This window comes from Euphorbia lathyris, chromosome 6 (assembly GCF_963576675.1).
Source record: "Euphorbia lathyris chromosome 6, ddEupLath1.1, whole genome shotgun sequence".
Taxonomy (NCBI): domain Eukaryota; kingdom Viridiplantae; phylum Streptophyta; class Magnoliopsida; order Malpighiales; family Euphorbiaceae; genus Euphorbia; species Euphorbia lathyris.
Genome location: NC_088915.1, coordinates 30,734,071 through 30,755,099, shown reverse-complemented (window position 1 = coordinate 30,755,099; position 21,029 = coordinate 30,734,071). Strand labels below are relative to the sequence as shown.

General features: G+C 35.3%; 1 protein-coding gene across 2 annotated transcripts; it reads left to right on the top strand.

Moving 5' to 3' along the window:
• The first annotated feature begins 13,767 nt into the window (after positions 1–13,767).
• Positions 13,768–16,694, top strand: LOC136233538 (pectin acetylesterase 8-like). Of its 2 annotated transcripts, none has more exons than XM_066023227.1 (13): positions 13,768–14,049; positions 14,154–14,275; positions 14,361–14,443; positions 14,602–14,731; positions 14,816–14,895; positions 15,008–15,094; positions 15,170–15,294; positions 15,425–15,485; positions 15,614–15,670; positions 15,749–15,826; positions 15,952–16,057; positions 16,133–16,278; positions 16,366–16,694. In XM_066023227.1, the coding sequence occupies exons 2-13, from the start codon at positions 14,155–14,157 to the stop codon at positions 16,489–16,491; spliced, it is 1,200 nt and encodes a 399-aa protein (XP_065879299.1). In that variant the 5' UTR covers positions 13,768–14,049; position 14,154; the 3' UTR covers positions 16,492–16,694. The 2 variants fall into 2 exon arrangements, with proteins under 2 accessions (XP_065879299.1, XP_065879298.1); XM_066023226.1 differs by having other exon boundaries at positions 13,769–13,973.
• Positions 16,695–21,029: the final 4,335 nt, after the last annotated feature.

The window sequence follows — 21,029 nt, the reverse complement described above, 5'->3', positions numbered from 1 at the left end:
AGCCTCTGAATCATCAATACAAGGGCTGACCAAAGGTAAGCAAGAAGTTGAAATAACATTTACTGACCAATCTATTCCTGTAGAGATTGTAGAAACACCTATTCCAAATGACTCAACATTGCCCAAAGAAATAAAAATCCCAAGAGGACATTCAGAAAAGTCCATTCTTGATGCTGCTGACAACAAACTGATGACCAGAGATCAGCTTAGGAAATACCTCAGCAATGTTGCATTCGTCTTAATACATGAACCAAAGAACTTTGCTGATGCTGAGCACGATGAATATTAGATCAATGCCATGCAAGAAGAGCTTAACCAATTCACCAGAAATGAGGTATGGGATTTAGTGCCTAAACCTAGGAATCAAAAGCCTATAGGAACTAAGTGGGTCTTTAGAAACAAATTAGATGAGCATGGAAATGTAATAAGAAACAAAGCTCGACTTGTAGCCCAAGGCTATAGTCAGCAAGAGGGTATTGACTATGGGGAAACATTTGCACCTGTTGCTAGGTTAAGTAATACGTATATTGTGTGCTTATGCCAGTTTCATGAACTTTAAGTTATACCAAATGGATGTTAAAAGTGCATTTCTTAATGGTTTCATAAACGAAGAAGTATATGTTAATCAACCTCCTGGGTTTGAAGATCCAAAATTTCCAAACCACATTTATAAACTCAAAAAGGCCCTGTACGGCCTGAAACAAGCTCCAAGAGCTTGGTATGAGAGGTTGACCAACTTCCTGCTAACCAGGAACTATGTCAGGGGAAAAGCTGACACAACCTTGTTCATTAAGAAAAAGGGAAAACATACTCTACTTGCACAAATATATGTAGATGATATAATATTTGGTGCTACTGACGAATCCTTGTGCAAAGAATTTAGCAAACAGATGCAAACTGAGTTCGAGATGTCCATGATGGGGGAACTCAACTTCTTCCTTGGACTCCAAATCAAGCAAGGTAAGAATGGCATCTTCATAAGTCAGTCCAAGTACACCAAAGAAATGTTAAAGAAATTCGATATGATGGACTGCAAACCCATATCAACCCCTATGAGTACTGATATTGTCCTATGCAAAGATGAGAAAAGTAAGTCAATAGACACTAAACTGTACCGAGGTATGATAGGTTCGTTACTTTATCTCACAGCTAGTAGACCTGATATACAGTACTCAGTATGTTATTGTGCGAGATATCAAGCTGACCCCAGAGAATCTCATCTAACGGCTGTAAAAAGAATTTTTAGATATTTGCAGAGCTCAATTGATGCAAGCCTATAATATCCAACTTCAAATGACTTCACACTCATTGGATATACTGATGCTGACTATGGACGAGATAAGCTAGAACGTAAGAGCACTTTGGGAGGATGTCATTTCCTTGGAAGCTGTCTAGTATCTTGGTTCAGCAAGAAGCAATCATCTGTAGCCCTGTCTATAACTGAAGCTGAGTACGTGGCTGCCGAAAGCTGTGTTGCTCAAGTTCTATGGATAAAGCAACAGCTTGAGGATTATGGAGTGAAGACTGAAACAATAGAGATCAAATGTGACAACAAGAGTGCCATTGATCTGTCCAAAAATCCAATCCAACATAGCAGGATGAAACATGTCAGTATAAGGCATCACTTCATCAGAGATCACGTACTAAAAGATGAGATCAAGCTGACTTATGTGCCAACAAATGAACAGCTTGCAGATATCTTCACCAAGCCCTTGGCACGTGAACAATTCAACATACTAAGGGAAGCTATCGGTATGTCTAATCCCCTTCAATAATTCTCTAGTGAATGTTGAGTGATTGCCATGCTGAGTGAAAATTTGAACATTGTGCAAATGCCATGCTGAGTAAATTAAGTAACTACTACCTACTGAGCTTGAAATGTAGAAAAATCACCCTATACTGAGTTAACATACATATTGAGTGATTATCCTGAGTAGGTACATATACTGACCAATTATCATATACTAAGTTGCTTAGGAATAGGAAACTCACCTTGATAGAACTAGGTTCTCAGTATCACAAACGGTTCACTTTCTAGGAAAGCTGCGCTAAAACCCACTTGCACCATTAAATTCCACCACGTGTAATAAATAGCACCTGGAAAAGGCAAACAATTATGAAACAACCCATGCGCCGAAAATGTCATAAATGAGAGAATCTCTGTCGGTTGAACGCCCTAAGGAAAAACGGCTAGTTCAATAAATAGGACCGTTTTAGATCTATATAAAGTGGAAGAATTACTCCTCAAATCTCCTCACGAGTAAAACCTTTGGTATTCAGAATCTCTCTCTCTCTCTCAAAACTTCGACAAAAATCTCTGAAAATGTCCAACACCCAGAACATCTCCGGTGAAAATTCCGGCAAATTGATCACCGATGAAAGCACCAGATCTATTCCTCAATCTAACCTAACTCCGAGCAAACACCGTCAAGTTCCTCAAAACAAAAGAAACCCAAGGCTAGAACCATGGTAAAGGTTCACACGAAAGTCAAAAACCTGGAAGTCCTAAAATGCCGCTGGTTCTCTCCTAGCTTCATTACCGCCGAAAAGCCATTCTGTGAATGGATTGAGAAGAACAAGTGGAGATGCCTCTTCTCTCTCCCTGGAATCACCTATCCTCGGATGGTTAGGGAATTCTACTCCGGTCTCCATGTTGATAAGGACGATGCTGACTATCTGGAGACGCATGTTAAGGGTCACAAGATTGTAGTCACTCCGTCCTACTTAGCAACCTTACTCAACTTGCCTAACAAAGGAACCGAGTTTCGAACAACAAAGGAAAAAGGTATCAACGAAACAGCTTGATCAGATGAAGGGATTCTGCAAACCCAAAAATCACAAAGGAGAAATACCCAGCACTAGTATGGGGCAAAACCAGAAGATGGCACACTACATATTCACCAACTTCATCTTCCCTAAACTCAACTCAGCCTCGTCTGCCTCCAACTTCGAGCAGTGCTTTATATGGCACATGCTAACCTATTGCCCACTCAATATGCCTGTGTTTCTAGTTGGTGCACTTCAACGTGGAGGTAAAAAACTTCGACTAGGTTCTCTAATCACCAAAATCCTTGAAGATCACAAGATCGAGACAATCTCTGAGACTAAGAGTTTGGGATCAGAAATAACTGCGACTCTGTTATTTGGGTTGTTATTCAACCAACCTTTAAAGGGAGTTGAAGATGCTGAGGAAGATGAGGAAGAAAACGATGCTGAACAAGAAATCGAAACTAAGCAAGCAGCACATGATGCTGAGCGAGAAGTTGAACCAAAGGAAGTTCCTGCCGAGTCCCCTAAGGCAAAGAAGAAGAGAAAAGTACTTGCAACATATGCGAAGGATATTGAAGCTATGCCCAGGAAGAAGCGGGCTATGAACAGAGGAAAGAACGTTGATGCTGACCAACCTCAGGTCACACCTAAGTCAGCAGAGAAAAGAAAAGGGCAAGCTGAGCCCGAAGAAGAAAATGAAGAATCCCCAGAACAACCACTAAAGAAGAAAAGTCGAAGTTCTGGGTTGAAAATTGTTGAAGCTGATCCTATTGATTGGGTTGTAACACCCAAATCTCACTGCACTCAGAACATTGGGATTGATCTTGAAAAAACTCCAGTTGAGCAAGCTGATGAAGGGGAAGAACAAAGACAGGAGAATACTCAGCCTACTGTTGAAGAAAAAGATAATGCTGAGTTGGATGATGTTGAACAACATCAGGAGGCACATGTTGAACAAGAAGAAGAAGATAATCAAAGAGAGGATCTGGATCTTGAAGCCGAGGTTGAGGATATAAATGTTCAAACTGACTCTTCACCTCCAAAAACTAAGTCCCTCAAAAGACTGAAAAAGAAAGCTGTTAAAACTCCTCTCATTGATCTCTTGGCAGATTCTCCATATTTGGAGCAAATTACGGATCCATCCAATATCCAGTTCAAGTATTTTTCCCACCATGTTGAGTCTCCTCCTAAGGAACCGGAGCAAAATCAAGCCTCTGTTACTCGCACTGAGGAACATGCCAAGACTCCACAGAATCCAAATCCTGCCGAGCAAGAGCTCGAAGATCCAGCCACTCAACACGGGGAGAAAACTATGGATCCACCTATTCAACTTCAACATCATGAAGAACACTCAGCTCCTGGTACTGTACCTCCTCAAGAACCAATTACTCAAGCTAATAAGAAGCAAACTCCACCACCATCCAGCTCCACCTCCATTCCTGCGTTTGAGCCAAATTCCACTGGTCAATTTGCATATGTTAGTGCAACTCAGTCTGGTCGTCAAATCATTGAAACGGCTCAATCTCTTCTCCAGGAGTTCACCATTTCTAATGCTGCTGGGTCTGCTCATCCTGAGTCACCAAATGTCTCTGCCATCACTCAGCTTCTTACTGAAATTAAGGGACTCAAGGATCTTATCAGTGTTACGACCTCCATCCAAACACAGCAACCCAAGCAAGATCACATTGCCAAACTGACTGAGATATTCCTTCTGATGATAAACCACATGAACTCCCTTGAAGGTAAAATCAATAATCTCTCTGCACCAAATCTAGGATATACAACTTCGGCTGAGTTAGATCAACACTTTGCCAAACTGAGAACAGAACTGCCCAACATTGGGACAACGGTTGCTCCTGAGTATGCCACATCTGCCGAGTTGCAGGAATGCTTTGCCAAGCTGACTGCTGATCTCACTTGTACACGTGAGCTTGTTTCCTCCACTTCTCAATGTACAATTGATCAACTGAGTGAAGCCGTGAGTCTTCTAAATGTCAACAAAGCTCAGATGGATGTTGATCCCATCACCCATGATAATCTTTCACAAGGCATTCTGCAGGCCATGCGCATCGACAATGCTCAACGCATCTTTTATGACTCTGCCCTACTGAAAATGTATCATCAATCCTTTGCTCAGATTACCAGCTCTCTTACTTGGCTTAGTAAGTCCCATGAGTGCATTATCAACCTGATCACTAGGTCCATCCCAGTTCCTCGAAACGTTCGAGATGATTGTGTTCCTGTGATAGATGGCTTGAGTGAAAGCACAAAGAGATTACAGCGCTATTCAAATGTTCTATCCTCTGCTGCGAGAAATGACACCTTTGTCTATAAACCCGATGCTGGCAAAACAGGGGAGAGAACTCACGATGGAACTCAACAAAGGGCAGGTACATCAGGGAGCAAAGAGAAAGGAAAGGGTGAGAAAGGAAAGGGTAAGGCTGTGCATGAAGCACAAGTGAATCTTAAGAAGAGAGACTAGTGAAACTTAAGTTTTTTTTTATTCTATTCTGTAGGCACAAGTATTTTGTATGTTTCATTCTCTATCCAATGAACCTTGTTTCTCATTCTGTCCAAATGCCATGCTTATCAATGCACATTAACATAAGCAAATTGAACAAACAAATACTCAGTATACATAATAACGAGTAAATCAAACTGAGTATTCAAACATTTCTAAAAGCAGACCTAGACTCAAAATAAATTAGAACTGAATCTAGTCAGTACACACATTCTTAGTTTGTCTCAAATAAATCTTGGAAGGTTTAAAGAGGTAAATTAACAGATGCAACCCTTACGGGGGAGAAATTTCAGAAATATGTAAAATAAATCAATCATGGGAAATTTCAAAACTGAGTTCCATAATTATGCATTTTGCCAACATCAAAATGGAGGAGTTTGTTGAAACACCTTTCCACAAGATTTTGATTTGACAAAATCATCCATGATTAAGAGAAAATTAAATTTAAGTGCTTTATTTTAATTGTACTAATCCGTTTGTTCAATGTTGAGTATAAATATAAATAAAGATAAATATAAAAAGTAAGACAGGAATAAGTCAGCATGAGATAAACAAAACAAGCTAAGTGGAATAAAGCTCAGCATAAGGAGCCGCAACAACAATTGTCTTACGAAGCTGAGCTGACTAAAAATATACTCAGCTTAGAAATTGCCGAAGACAAAGACTTACGCAGTAGAAGCTGAGTGATCCTTCAGGACATCATGAAAAAGTCGTTTGCTAAAAGACAATGATTACCGCCCCTCTGTACCAATAATTGAATCCTTGGAAATACGCAGAAGACATATTCCGAGATGTATGGGTCAATGGATTATTGGTAAAGGACAACTGGCACAAAAAGACAAGCCAGATGCAAGAAGACAAGCCTGGCGTCTGAAGGAAAACAGAGGAAGGGAATGGCCGGAACAGTCTGAAGCTGGCCAGAATCTGTCCCCTAAAAGAGCCATTTTAACATTAACGGCTAAATCATTTCAAAACGATCCAACACAGATTTTCCCTATATAAGGACAATCAAACTTCTTGGATCATTGCCGATTTACAAAAAGAAAAGTACAAGAGAGAAAAGATACAAAAAGCACTCAGATACAAAAAGAGATCTTACACCAATCTTCTATTCTTTGTGTAAATGCTAGAGTGATTACTTGTAATCTTCTAAAGTGTTCTTTATTTGAAAAAGAACAAGTGTTTATCAATTGTAACATTGAGAGTGTTTGTGCTGAGTGTTTGGTTGTAAACATTCAGTGGTAGAGAAATCTAGGTGCTGGGTTGTAGCACTTAGTAGGAGTTGAGTAGACGAATAGAGGAAGGTACTCTTGCATATTCAACTACCGTGTAATCGGATTCTAAAAGCCCGGAGGACTCTGGGGACTGGACGTAGGCGGAGAGGCCGAACCAGGATAAGTGATACTAAGTAATCTCTAAACTCTCTCTCAATATATATATTTGCATGTGTTGTGTGTGAAAGTTTACTCACCATATAAAATTGTTTAAAGTTGACTCTGAGTAATTTCAAGTGCTGAGTTAGAAACTGACCTCCAAGAGTGTCAATATCTAACTTACTAATAAAACAACCTTAGTCAATATCTGGCCAAAGCTGTCTTGTAACATATCTGGCCAACCTGACCAAAAGTTGAGTTGACAAACTCACCAAATAACTAAGTCAGCATATTAATTAAAGGAAAAAGTTATATTAGTTCCTAACCCCCCCTTGGAACTAATCACACGAGACCAACAATATATACCACTAACATTGTCGCACTAGAGTTGAACGGGACGGAGAATAGGAAATTGTAGTTTTTGAAGAAAGGGTTAAATCCAAAGAAGCTTAGTGGCATTGTCAACCGCTTTGTATCCACTCTCAGTAGAAGACCGAGCAATCATAGGTTGCTTATGAGTGTGCTAGGAGACTAAAGTATTGCCAAGATAAACACAAAAGGTGCATGTGGAACAAAGATCATCTAGACAACCATCCCAATCACCGTCAGAATAGCAATGTATATCATGTATTGGTTGAGAGGAGAAAATGATTCCATGATCATGAGTACCATGAATATAACGAAGTACACGTTTGACTCCTTTTTAGTGTTCATCCGTGGGACCGTGTAGAAATTGACACAGATTGTTGATAGAGAAGGCAATATCTGAATGAGTTAATATGAGGTACTGAATGGCAACAACAATGATGCGATACAAGTCTTCATATGGGAGAGGCGTGTCATGTTCCTTGGACAGATTCGAAGTGGTGGCCATAGGGGTAGAGCAGGGTTTGCAATCACCCATCTTTACCTACTCAAGAATGTCTCCCGTATATTTTGCTTGTGATAGATGTCTACCTTTGTCGTGTAAGTGGTCTCAAGCCCAGGATGTGTCATGAGAGTGAGTTTGCTTAAGAATGTCTCTCGCATATTTTTCTTGTGATAGATGTATACTTTTACCTATTCAAGAATGTCTCCCGCATATTTGTGGAATACTCATGCGTTACATGCAGATAAGAGGACATACTTGGTATGTCTTAATTATTCGAGGTAGAAGTAGGGTGCGATGATGATATACGAGGTATGTGTCAAAAGTTAAATTGGACTCGTGATATGGACATCATAACAGTGTATTTTTAAGAATATTGGTACATTATGTGCGATATGGCAACATACTTGATATGTCTTAATAAGATTAAAGGTACAAATAGGACGCGTTTGACAACATACATGGTATGTGTCGAAGGTTAACTTTTACACGAGACACTAGTAGTATAAGGACGTGTTTTAAGAATACGAGCATGTTACCTGGAATGTGGAAACATACTTGGTATGTCTTTTTATACATGACTATGCTGAAGGCACACACTGTGCTTTTATCAATGTAAACGACGTACGTGATACATCATGAATATGTGGTATGTCCACAAGTGCATTGACAAGGTAAAGATGCATAAGATACGTCACGAGATAGGTGGTATGCCTCCTGATGGTATATAAGTGATTCCAAATCGGGTCGTCTCTTTTCTCATGTTTGGATGAAAAGAAAGACATGTCCTAAGTCTATACAACCTAAAATGGCTACGCACAATTGGTTAGCGTGCAACACTCTATGTGGTATGACTTGAATGTTTTATTTTTTTTTGACTCAATTGATGTGTAATAAAAGGGAAAAACAACACGAGCAAACAATATTAGCAATCACACATAGGATGCAATTTAAGACCACTTCATCCTAACCTTATTCCTTCATAAGCGCATTGGTTCAAGAATTCCTCTGTTCCAAGAAGTTGCTTTAATTTATTCATCAACATGGGATAAATAAACCCGTCTCTCAAATTAACAAATGCATAGTTTTGGTATCCTAAGGGAAATTACTATGGCTACTTATATAAGCTTGGGACCGACCTGACTTGGGGTACAAAAAGGTTCTCAAAGCATATATACTTACCTACACCTCTCCTCGTTTAGGAGTTATTGTGATTTGTAGAGGTACAGCTAATGGGTGTTTTACACATGCAAATCCAAAACTCTAGGAGTGTTTGGAATGTACACACATGTAAAACGAGGCTAAGAGAGGACAATTGTGCCAATATGCAAGTGTAGTGGTGCGATGCAACAATAATATTTTAAACATAATGCATTTGTATTTTCATTAATCGTCAAGCCCTTAGTATATGTAATTCGTTTACTTATCCCCCGTAGAGTCGCCACTATAAGCGTCCGCATCTTTTTGAAAAGCCAATTTTGAATGCAAAGTGGACCATCATTTAATGTTGTCTTAGGACACCACTTAGCGTGTCCCTTCCGGTGCATGCTTAATTGTTTTATTGTGGGCTATGCCACTATTTTTTATTAACCTTTTCTTTATTATGTTTTTAGGCTAATGCATTTTATCAGAGTCACCATCCAGGATTAATATTCAGGAACATAAAAACCAAATAGATGAAATCCGCACTCACATAATGTCATCTCTTCAGATATGGGTTCGTGAATTATTATATAGCAAGGGGTTGATTAATAAATTTATACAATTGACTTCTGTTAAAATATCCAATATAATCTAATCTGTTTTCAGTTTTATATACATTCACCACGCAATTTTGCAGAAAGCGATAAATAAATTATGCATTATGAATTACATCCCAATTCACATCAAAATTCTATACATTTATTCTAGTCCTAACCAAAATAATTAAACCTGCAAGAAAAATAAACATTAGTTGTGGGAAATTGAGATCCATTTTTCGAATTTATTCTATGACTTATTCTATGACGCCAGATTCGATAAAATAGGACTCAATCAAATCCTATAATTCTATAAAATCAGCATGACATTTAATCTGCATCCTAAATATATTCAATCTAGTGGGTTAAATTTATTTCTAAATTACCCTTTATCCTGCAACTAATTCAAGATTATGTTAAACTTTTAAACGACTATTTTAACCTACTAGAATTGAAATTTATCGAAAACATACCCAACCTGAGTTAAAACGAACGAAGCAGAATTTTTGACATTATGGTACTATAGACGATCAGCTATAGTGGGTGGTCGATCGACCACCTTCTCTAGAACCTATAACTTATGTTCAAAACTCCAGAAATGGCAGCAACAAATACGAATTTAAACACAATTACACATAAAAATGAGGCTTTTAAACCATTCAGAGTATTAACTTCCAAGCTATGAGTCAGTTTTGGAAAAAGGTCACGAACACAATCGAATGAAATATGCAATCGAAACCCGCATACAGTGACTAGAATTGGTGTAATTAGTTTGAAACAGAATGAAACGATTCTAATGTGATGATTAGAACCCTCTCTTTGCCTATTACATATGAGATCAACACTTTTGATTTGGTGTTTACTCAATTGAAATCAACAAAATCATGTGTTTTTACTCACTTTCTCTTTCTAGCTTTTTGTATATTTCTTAAGCCTTTTCTTGCTCTGATTTTCTGATCCGTTGCTCTCTCACCCTCAACTCCCTTATCTAACTCGTATCTCACTCTCTTCCTCAACTGTCAAGAGAGTGGGGTGAAATGAGGGAATTATGGGGAAAAATCCCATGATTGATGAGGTGGCCGATCGGACACATATGAACTAATTTATGTTTTTGTCATAATTAAGTGATGTGGCACGCTGACTCATGCGTGGCCGATCATCCACATACTATAGCCGATCGACCACCCCTAAAAACTCTAAAATTCACAGAAAGAAGTTTATGTTTCAGTCTGTGATCCCGTGCGACTCGACCCTAGTCCATTTATAACTTGTTAAGCAAAGACAACTATAATTTCATCATTAGAGTCGGAAAAATCTATGCTCATAACGTCCATAGCCTTCAGAATAAAGATCAGATCAATTCGATATCCAAATCTTCACACACTTTCATCAGGCCAAACAAGTATATCCAGCCATTAGGAGAAAGTTGAGTGGGACAGATGTCGAACTCGTTCAACACATTGACGATATTGAAGGAGAAGGGAAGTCGAACCCCATTCTTTAGGAAAAGCTTGTAGAAACATAAATACACATTTAGGCAAGGAAGAAAAACGACAAAAATCGGCGTAATTAATATTCGCATTCATTAACTTCACCGTCGTTTAAGAAGCCTTAGAGCATCTCCAAGTGACTCTTAGTGCACTCTCTAAAAATAATATAAATAATTGACTCTTAGTGATTTAAGAGTGACTAAGGCATATCAACTCCAACAATACTCCTTATTTATTATTTTATTATTAAAATTGTTATTTGTTATTATATTTACCAATAGTGTGGGGAGAGAGATTCCTCAATAATAAATTATTAATAAAAAATAAATTAAGAGGCACTAAGAGGTGGAGAGAGACTCTCTATTAATAGATAGGATGGAGAGGCTCTTAGTGATTTGAGGAGCCACTAAGAGGCTGTTGGAGCTGATTTTTCATTCTCCCTTCTCAAATTTTAACTTAAGAGCCAATTTAAGAGGCTGTTGAAGATGCTCTTACAAACATAAAGAAAGGTGCCAAAAAATGCAAGCCACCTAGACAATGCGTGCCAGACGAAAAGACAATCTTCGAGAAACTCCCAACTGACACATGCCAATAAGGAAGCTAGCATCTACATAAAGGAAAAAACTGAAGCCAAAGATGATTCTTCATTCCCCTTCTACCGATCCCAGCAAGAGTTTAGAAGGGAGGAAGGGACATATGATATCATACAAAATGAATCAGGACATGTGACATTAGAAGGACCCTTAGATCAAACACCACATGCCGAAACACAACCCTTCAGATCTGCCAAAGACTTCCATGGAACGTTTCTCATTAAAGGAAACCCCCATGCAGCTAGGTCAGAGACTCAATATCTTGGAGGACTTCTCTTGAAGCCAAACTCATGGTGGAAGAATGCGTCCTAATACAAAAGGGACTCCTAAGAAAAGAAGAATTATGTCCAACCTTATAAATAGACATGTATGGTTACACCTAAAGGTACGTTAACATCATTATCTCATAGCTAGTCCTTACTCATTAAACTCTTCCTACACCTATTAACTTAGGCATCAGAGCGGACTTCAGCTCCTCTCTAATCTATTGCTCCGTTTTACATATTTAACTTGGGAAGACTCAATAAGAACTTTAGACACGGTAATAAGTTCAGATATTCGATTATCAATCAGAAATTTAATATATTAAAATAAAAGATTAGAACTTAAAATATTAAAATAAAAGATAAGAACTCAATCGGAATCATCAGTCAATTCATGATCCTTCTTACCCTACCTATTTTTTTAAGATACATATTCATAAGCAAAAACCTGAAATACATATAATTGACCTTATATACTTTTTTGTTTGTTTGTTTTTGATGAAAATTGACCTTCTATAGTCTATAGTATATTTGAATATTCTAAGTACTGAAATATCCTTTTGATTTCATAAAGTAGATTGTCGTTTGTTTTATGTGTGGTTTTTTTACGTGTAGAAATGGATAATTCCCATACATTCTCATACTAGAGCGCGTAAGCCCATAAGATTCGTTCTAAGCAAGGATTTAACCTGTATATTTATTGGTTCGGCTTATATCTAAGGGTTACAGTATTTTATAAGTTAGTCGAGGATTAATAGGGCCGGGATGGAGATCTTCATGGAGTGGAACACGAGGTACAAAATTATTCTATCCCATAAAGGAAAACCAAATAAAAACCAAATCAAATCATTTTACTCCGGATAAAACTATTAGCAACTAGATATGACAATGGAATAGGGACCTCGAAACTTATGACTACTTACCTAAAAAGAGAGCAATTTAAAGAAATTAAAAAGTTCGATTTTGTAAACTAACTCATATATAATGCACCACTTTTAAAAGTTAATTAAACCACTAGTATTTTTTTACTTAAAAATCGATTCACAAATGCATTAAGTACAAGTTGCACAATACACAACGTGCTTGCAAGTTTTCAAACCGGACAAATCACATTTTTTTTTGTTACTTTATCCTTATTGTTAAAAGAAGTTGTGAAATAACTTTTGGACGTTCTTATTGTCCTTATTGTGTTATTATTGTTAAGAGACAGTGATTGAAAAAAAAATAAGGTATACTATTGTTGTCGATTTTCGATTCCATTTTAGTTTATAAATTTTTATTTGTTATATATGATCACTTACTAAATTGAGATATGAGTTAATAATTATCTATAAACATAACAATTATTTCAATAATTATCATAATTAACATATATATTTGATTGTAGGCCCTCAAAATCGAAGGCTCTAGGTGACCGACCGTCTAGCAGGTTCGATTTGGAGCCAGCTCAGGTTATATTGACCTATGATCCGAATCATCACTAGTGGTTGGTTACAAAATGAAATATATATATCTGGTTGTAAACTCCACAAATAACAGTATATTCTAATGATTTGTTACTTCTTTCAAATTTTATAGGGTTTTCCACTTATAAAAAAAAAATTATTTTTCATACTTGTTATTTATGGTTTTTGCGGAAATATCAATTTAGACTTTACGTACAAAATAACACTAATATAAGCTTAACGTTTAAAAAATGATACCAATTTAGGCCTTGATAATGAAACATGATATGTCATTCATATTACTTCATTAAGTTATTATTTCTCTCTCCACGTACAACTGACAGAACTTAAATGATTAATGTAAATGATGTATCACGTTCCGTTATCGAGACCTAAATTGATATCATTTTTTAAATATTAAACCTATATTAGTACTATTTTATATATGAAGGCTAAATTAATACTTTTCTAAAAACCATAAACTTATTTTAGTATCTTATCTCTTATTTTTTTATTACTGTTTTAGAAAGAAATTTTTTTGTCTTTTTATTACCGATTTGAGAAGAATCGCCCCAGAAGAAAAGAGAAAATTTGTTATAAAAAAACAAGAATAAACTAAAATTGGTAATATGAATTAATATTAATTGGTAATAAACATAGAAAAAGTCTAATCTCGCTCTTATAAAAGGGCAAAAAACAATTCAGAAATTCACACAACCAAATATTATAAACATATAGTTTTCTTTTTTTTCTTTTTCTTTCAGCGAATTAGTGTCGGCTCTTGGAAACCGGAAAAAAAAGAAAACTGTATGCTCACTTGTACCATTCTCCTATTCATATAAAGATTCCTCCTTTCTCCTTAAAGCTCAATGCTTTGATTTGGGTTCACTCCCAAATATTCACATTTTACAGGTTAGTTTTTTTATTTTTATTCTTAACACTGGTATTGCTCTGTTTTGGGAACCGGAGGGAAGCTATTCTATTAACGGTAATCCAGCATTGCTGGTTTGAAATTGAAAATAAATGATATTATGATTACAGAATTATGATATACAGATCTGAAGTTTGTTTTTGTTTTTATTTTTGGTACAGGATGGTAGATTCCAGATTTGGGCCATTATTGAATGTTCTAATATGTGGGTTAATACTGGCAAAAGCAGAAGCCCTTTATGCAGGAATTACTATTCTGAAGAATGCAGTAGCAAAAGGAGCTGGTAACTGTAGTATAATATATTTTTAATCTCATTAAAATTGAATTGGAATTATAAATTACTGAACTCAAGTTTAATGATTGTGCAGTTTGTCTGGATGGAAGCCCCCCAGCCTACCATCTAGATAAGGGGTCTGGTACAGGCATTAATAGTTGGTTGGTTCACTTTGAGGTTGCTATTCCTCCCTTCCCCCCTTCATACATTTCTTATCATTATCCTATTTCAGAATACACCAACCAATAATATTGTGATTGTGATTGTAACATCTATGGAAATCTGTTAGTTTAATTGAGCCCTTCAACTTGACCAATTTCTGTAATGGTTTATAGGGGGGAGGATGGTGCAACAGTGTATCAAACTGCCTTACTCGTAAGAAAACTCGTTTAGGTTCATCTAAATACATGGGGGCTGAACTTGCTTTTTCTGGTATTATGAACAACAAACGCCAATACAATCCAGGTAGGTACTATTAAAGATGTTATATTTCAAGAGAATTCAATTTTAACATTCCCTTTTGACTGAATTTTTATATGGTTGTTGTAGATTTTTACAATTGGAACAGAGTTAAGATTAGATACTGTGATGGTGCATCTTTTACTGGTGATGTAGAAAAAGTTGATCCTGTAAGACACTTCAATTTAGCAGCCAACCTTGTTGAGATGCTTAAGAAATTGAGAAATATATATATATGTATATGTACTTTTTTTTTCTTTAATCAAATAGTAATTTGACCAGGCTACTAATCTTCACTTCAGAGGAGCAAGGATTTGGGTTGCTGTGATTGAGGAGTTACTGTCCTTGGGAATGAAAAATGCTGAAAATGTAAGATTCAAATATTTGAAGATGTTTCCACAATTCCTTATATATGTGTTACTTATTTTGTCTTGTACATGGCAGGCTCTTCTTTCTGGATGTTCAGCTGGCGGATTGGCTTCCGTTTTGCATTGTGATAGCTTCAAAGCTTTACTTCCTATGGGTACTAAAGTAAAATGCCTTACAGATGGTGGTTACTTTGTCAACGTGTAAGCTCTTTTATTCCGTGATGCTATGTGTATCCTAAACTTTGTTGTTTTACACATTGAGCCCTTGATCGATCATTTACATTCATGAGAGGCATCTCAAGATAACTAAACATTTAGTTATGAATAACAGGAAGGATATTTCAAGAGGATCATATATACAGAATTACTTCAGCGAAATTGTTTCATTGCATGTACTTATCTCTCTCTTTACCCCTTTCTTCTCTAGCTGTGTAGATCATCCCGTTTCTAGGACGTGTTAAACTTACAACGAATTCAGGTGAAGAGTAGACTCCTAATTCAGGATTTATAATTTTTGTAGGGATCAGAAAAGAATCTGCCTTTATCCTGTACTTCAAAATCAAAACTACCTGGATTGGTATGTGAATCATTTGTGATGTTGCTTACCATATCTTCTAGTTCTACATTCTTATTGATACTTGACAATTTGGTGCAGTGTTTCTTCCCGCAACATGTGGTGCAGCAAATTCAAACTCCTGTTTTTATTCTAAATTCAGCATATGATTCATGGCAGGTTAGAGGAAAGAATTTTCTTATTCAAGTTTCACATTGTGTGTGTAATGTATCATCTCAGTTGATTCAAACAAGGGTCTATTTGAAGAAATTCCTGCTAATCCTTCAAATGATTAATTGAGTCAGATAAAGAACGTTTTAGCACCTGGTGTTGCTGATCCCCATGGGGCCTGGAACAGCTGCAAGTTTGATTATAGCAGCTGCTCTCCTATCCAAATCGAAACCATGCAAGGTACGTATTAGCTATTATAAACTTTGATTTTGAAGAGTTTCTAGTTTCGAAATGTTAATGATTTTGTGTTCTCAGATTTTAGGAAGCAGTTCTTGAATGCGTTGTCGGTATCAGCCAACTCTTCGTCGAGGGGATTGTTTATAGATTCTTGCTATGCTCACTGTCAAACTGAATTGCAAGAACTATGGTTCATGCCTCAGTCTCCAGCATTGGATAAAACTGTAAGCAATTAAAATCAATGCTTTCTACTTATAATGAATTCAATACAATTCAGAAACAGATGAGTTATGTGTTGGATTCATGTGCAGAAAATTGGGAAGGCTGTTGGAGATTGGTTTTATGACAGGACGCCATTCCAAAAGATCGATTGTCCGTACCCTTGCAATCCGACCTGCCCCATTCGTGGTCTATCTCCGCGTGATCAAGAAGTATAGATCGATTTACTATTGCATATAATTTTTTATAGCACAGAAAGAAAAGTAAAGTAGAAAAATATCAATTGATCAAGGCTTCAAAATAAGCAATTGCCAGCCACCAAACTAGTGTGTTGGGTCATTCATTATTCTTATGTATGTATGTATTCAATCATTCCTTTCCTACCAAATAAAATATCAATTCTTTTTACTTGTTTGTTTCATCATCTTTCCCTTTTCAAACATTGCTTTGCTTGTACGAAATTATCCAAAAATGAAACTTCAATTCGTGCAAAAGAAAGTAGTAAACTCTTAACTATAATTTACAGAAACCAGATCACCTGATATCATAATAAACATTGGTTAATACTTGATGAGAATGTTCAAGTTTAGATGATTTAAATATTAATGCTTATTGCGACACGACACGACACCACACCGAGTAAGCAATTAATGAGAATTGAAGAAATGACCCTCACTTAGCTTATGGTAAACTGATTTTGGTTTGACAGAAGGGATCAGCAACAGAAAGAGTGAGTTTGAAGAGGAGTTTATGGTGTTGCTTATTGTTGCCACTTCAACTGGGATTGGGATTGGTGTGAGGAACAAGCAAGACACACTCTTCATCTTATGATAGTTATATAGGCTTAATATATTAACAACTCTCTGAATTTGGTTCAAAAAGTTGATTGGCTTCTGAATTTTAAAAAAAAATATCTCGTTAGCTCTCCGAACTTGTTTAAAATGATATGATTAACTTTTAAAGTCTACGTGGCAGAACAAGATTGATTTTAGACAAATTAAAATGTATTCAGTGGGCTAATATGTCATTTTAAACAAATTAAGACGAATAATATGTCATTTTAAGTAAGTTCAGAGAGCTAACGAGAAAGGTTATAAGTTCAAAAGGTTAATCCACTTTTTGAACCAGGTTCCTATACATACACACACACCATTTCTATCACTTCTTTGCTATACATTATCATTGTATTACTTTCAGATGTATAATCTCACTGACTTCATTTTCATTTGTATATATGTATATGATTTTTGTGAATTTAATAGTTGATGTATATGCCATATGATTGAATGTATATATGGTGTCTCTCTCTCTTGAACTTGTACATATATTAAAAATGATTAAACATTTTGTCTTCAAAAAGATATTGTTTATCCTGTAAAAAAATATTGTTTGTGGGCTATTTAATGATTATATATAACACATTCATTTATTGAATAATCATTTGTTTTTGTCAAGGTTTTAAAAAAGGTTAGGCGCTAATCGGGCAGAGAGGACCCTTACTGATTAATCTGTGATTAATCGGCGATTAATCGGATTTGTATTTTTTATTAAATAAAGTATTATATAAAATACCATTAATATATGAATTATATTATGTAAAAATAATGATATAAAATATTTAGGATAGAAAAACATACATATTTTAATATTATTTATATTAATGTCCTTAAAAAAAATAACAAATAGATCAATAAAATAATATTTATAATAAAATGTGTCAAAATAAAATAAAATAAATATTCTTAAAAATAAATTTAATAGTTTAAGGTTTTATTTTTATTTTTTTGTTATTTAATATTTTTTTAAAATTAAAAAAGTTGACATAAAATTTAAGGACCAATTTTTTCAAAAAGGCCGTCTGAGAGCCGTCTAGGACCGCCTGGGACCGCCTAGGAGCCGCCTGAGACCGTCTAGGCGGCCAAAAATCGGTCAACCGATTTATACCACCTGATTAGTGAAAATCGAGATGGTGTTCTAAAAATCCCCGCCTAGGCGGCCGCCTTGGCCGATTTTTAGAACACTGGTTTTTGTTATATATAGGTTCAGTAGTGTTCATATGGATCCTAATGACCACGGTAAGCTTGATCATTCACCGTTAGATATAGACTGATTAAAATTCTAAGGTGGAGATTCAAAGCATCCTAAGACCTAGATTTAATCAGCCTACATCTAACGGTGAATGACCAAATTCACGTGGTCATCTAGGTTATGTTTAATTTATTTTTGACAAAATAAGCCTTATTTTATGTATTTTTACCATTAGATGAATTTTATACTTCATCATTCTATGGTGAAAAAAACAAAGTAAAACTTACTTTGTCAAAAACAAAAACACTTTCAATCACAACAACCACAAAGCGAGTGGAATACTAAAAAAATGCGCAAGTCAACCTCGTCTTTCCAAAAATCGGGAGTGATGGAGGAAAGAAAAAGCTCCTAGAGAGAGAAGCTCTGCCTTCTCTCTAAGATTTACATATCCTTCCGCCTCCCTCTGCTTTCTTCTTTCTTTTTTTCTTCTTTGCCCCAGCTCAACCTGCCGATCTTCTGCTGGCCCTCTTCTTCTTTGCTGCAGTCTAGTTGAGGGGGAAGAAGGAAGCTCCCACCGTTTTATTTTTTCTTTGTTTTCGTCTTTGTAGTTGTTTTTCTTCTTGTTTGTGTTGGTTTTGTTAGTTGGCTCCTATATCTTATCAGATCTCTAGATCCGTTGTTATTGCATCTGGTGGCTTCAATCTTTATTTTTGTAACTTTTTCTGTTTTAGCAAGGGCAGAAACGGTAGATCTTATCCGTAGATCACTGGATCTACGTGGTTGCATAAGAAAGGACTTAGATCCGAAGGTTCAGAATAGTTCAAAGGTTGAAGATTGGTCTACACTTGCTTTACGGCGCATTTGGAGTTATGATAAATATATGTTTCAACTGTTGTTTATTTTTGATGTGCCTTTGATGGCCCTTTTTGCTTTTAATAGTCATTTTCTTGCCCTAGTGGACTATGTATTAGGCTTAGTCTATATGTATGTGAGGTTTTATGCCTTACTGGTCTGATCTTGTACTTGCGATTTTACTACTTAATGAAATATTAGCATTATTATTAAAAAAAAAAAACCTCGTCTTTCCAAAACAATGCGTTGCATGTAATTTTTGAGAAAATTACAAATAACAAAAAAAAAATCCTCACTCATGTATATCCTTCACCATTTTTTGTTATATATAAATACCTGAAATTTAAAAATAAACAGATACATTATTTTAAAGAATAAACATCCATTACTAGTTATAAAATTTAATTAATATCATTACAAAACTAATCTATACTATATATAATTACGGAAGCAGAGAGAAATGAGAAGAAGTGTTTTAAAGGTCTTTTTGATGGAGTTCTTATATTAAGCACCGGGTCTTCCATGTCACTCGGAGGACCCCCAATTCACATTTGGACACGTGTATTGTGACCCCACGTAATAATTAAAATAGTGGGGCCTCTTATAATATACGTGGGTCCATGTTACACGTGTCAAAATATGAATGGAAGGTCCTCCATTTGACATGGAGAACCCGGTGCTTATAATAATTTGCCCTTTTTTGATGAGTTGTCAACGTAGTAAAAAATCAGATTAAAAATATTTATTTAATTAAAAATAAATATTTAATTAATTAAAATAAAAAATTTATATTTATAATATATTAAATAATTACTAGCCTATTAATTAAAATAATAAAAGAAAGCAAGAGTTACGGGAAGATGAAAAAACACAAAGCAAAGGAAATCCAAAAGTCACAAATAAACTTCTATATAAAGCATGATAGATAGTATTCCACCATTATATTCATTGGTCACGATAGATAGTATTATATTTCTGAAGGTAAATATTCGATTTTTTTCATAGTAGTTATTTTATTCTCAATTATGTTGTTGTTTTATTTTTATTAAACAATAGTTGTTATAGTTTCATCTTTCAGATTCATTTCTGTTGTTACTCAGGTTCTATACCTCTCGCTATCTTATCCATATTTTCTTTTTTATTTGTCTTTTTTTTTTCCAAACTGATAGCTTCAATTGAAGAAATTCGACAGAAATAGAAGATGCATGAACAACTAAAACCGGAAAACACAAAAGTGTCAAAAATTACAAGAAATTCTTATGTTTCTCAAGATAATTATTCGATTTTTTTTTTCATATATTGTAGTTATTTTGGTTCTCAATTGTGTTGTTGTTTTCTTTTTATTAAACAATAGTTGTTATAGTTTCATTTTTCAGAGATGAAATTCCATTTCTGTCGTTACCCAGGTTCCATACCTCTCGGTACCTTATCCATGTTTTCTTTTTTATTTGTCTTTTTTTTTTCAAAATGACTAAAATAAAGATTTTGTAAATTTGTATTCTTTTTTAGTATATGTTGCTAGGTGTTATCGTTTCGATTACTAACTCTTAACTAAAATTTAGATTTTCGGCTTTATATGAACTCAATTTTTAGCTTTCTCAATTGTGTTGTTGTTTTATTTTTATTAAACAATTGTTGTTATAGTTTCATCTTTCAGAGATGAAATTCCATTTATGTCGTTATCCAGATTCTATACTTCTCGCTACCTTATCCATGTTTTTATTTATTTATTTATTTTTTAAAATGACTAAAATAAAGATTTTGTATATTTGCATTCTTTTTTAGTATATATTCCTAGGTTTTATCGTTTTGATTGTTAACTCGAACTAAAATTTAGATTTTCGGCTTTTTATGAACTCAATTTTTAGTTTTAATT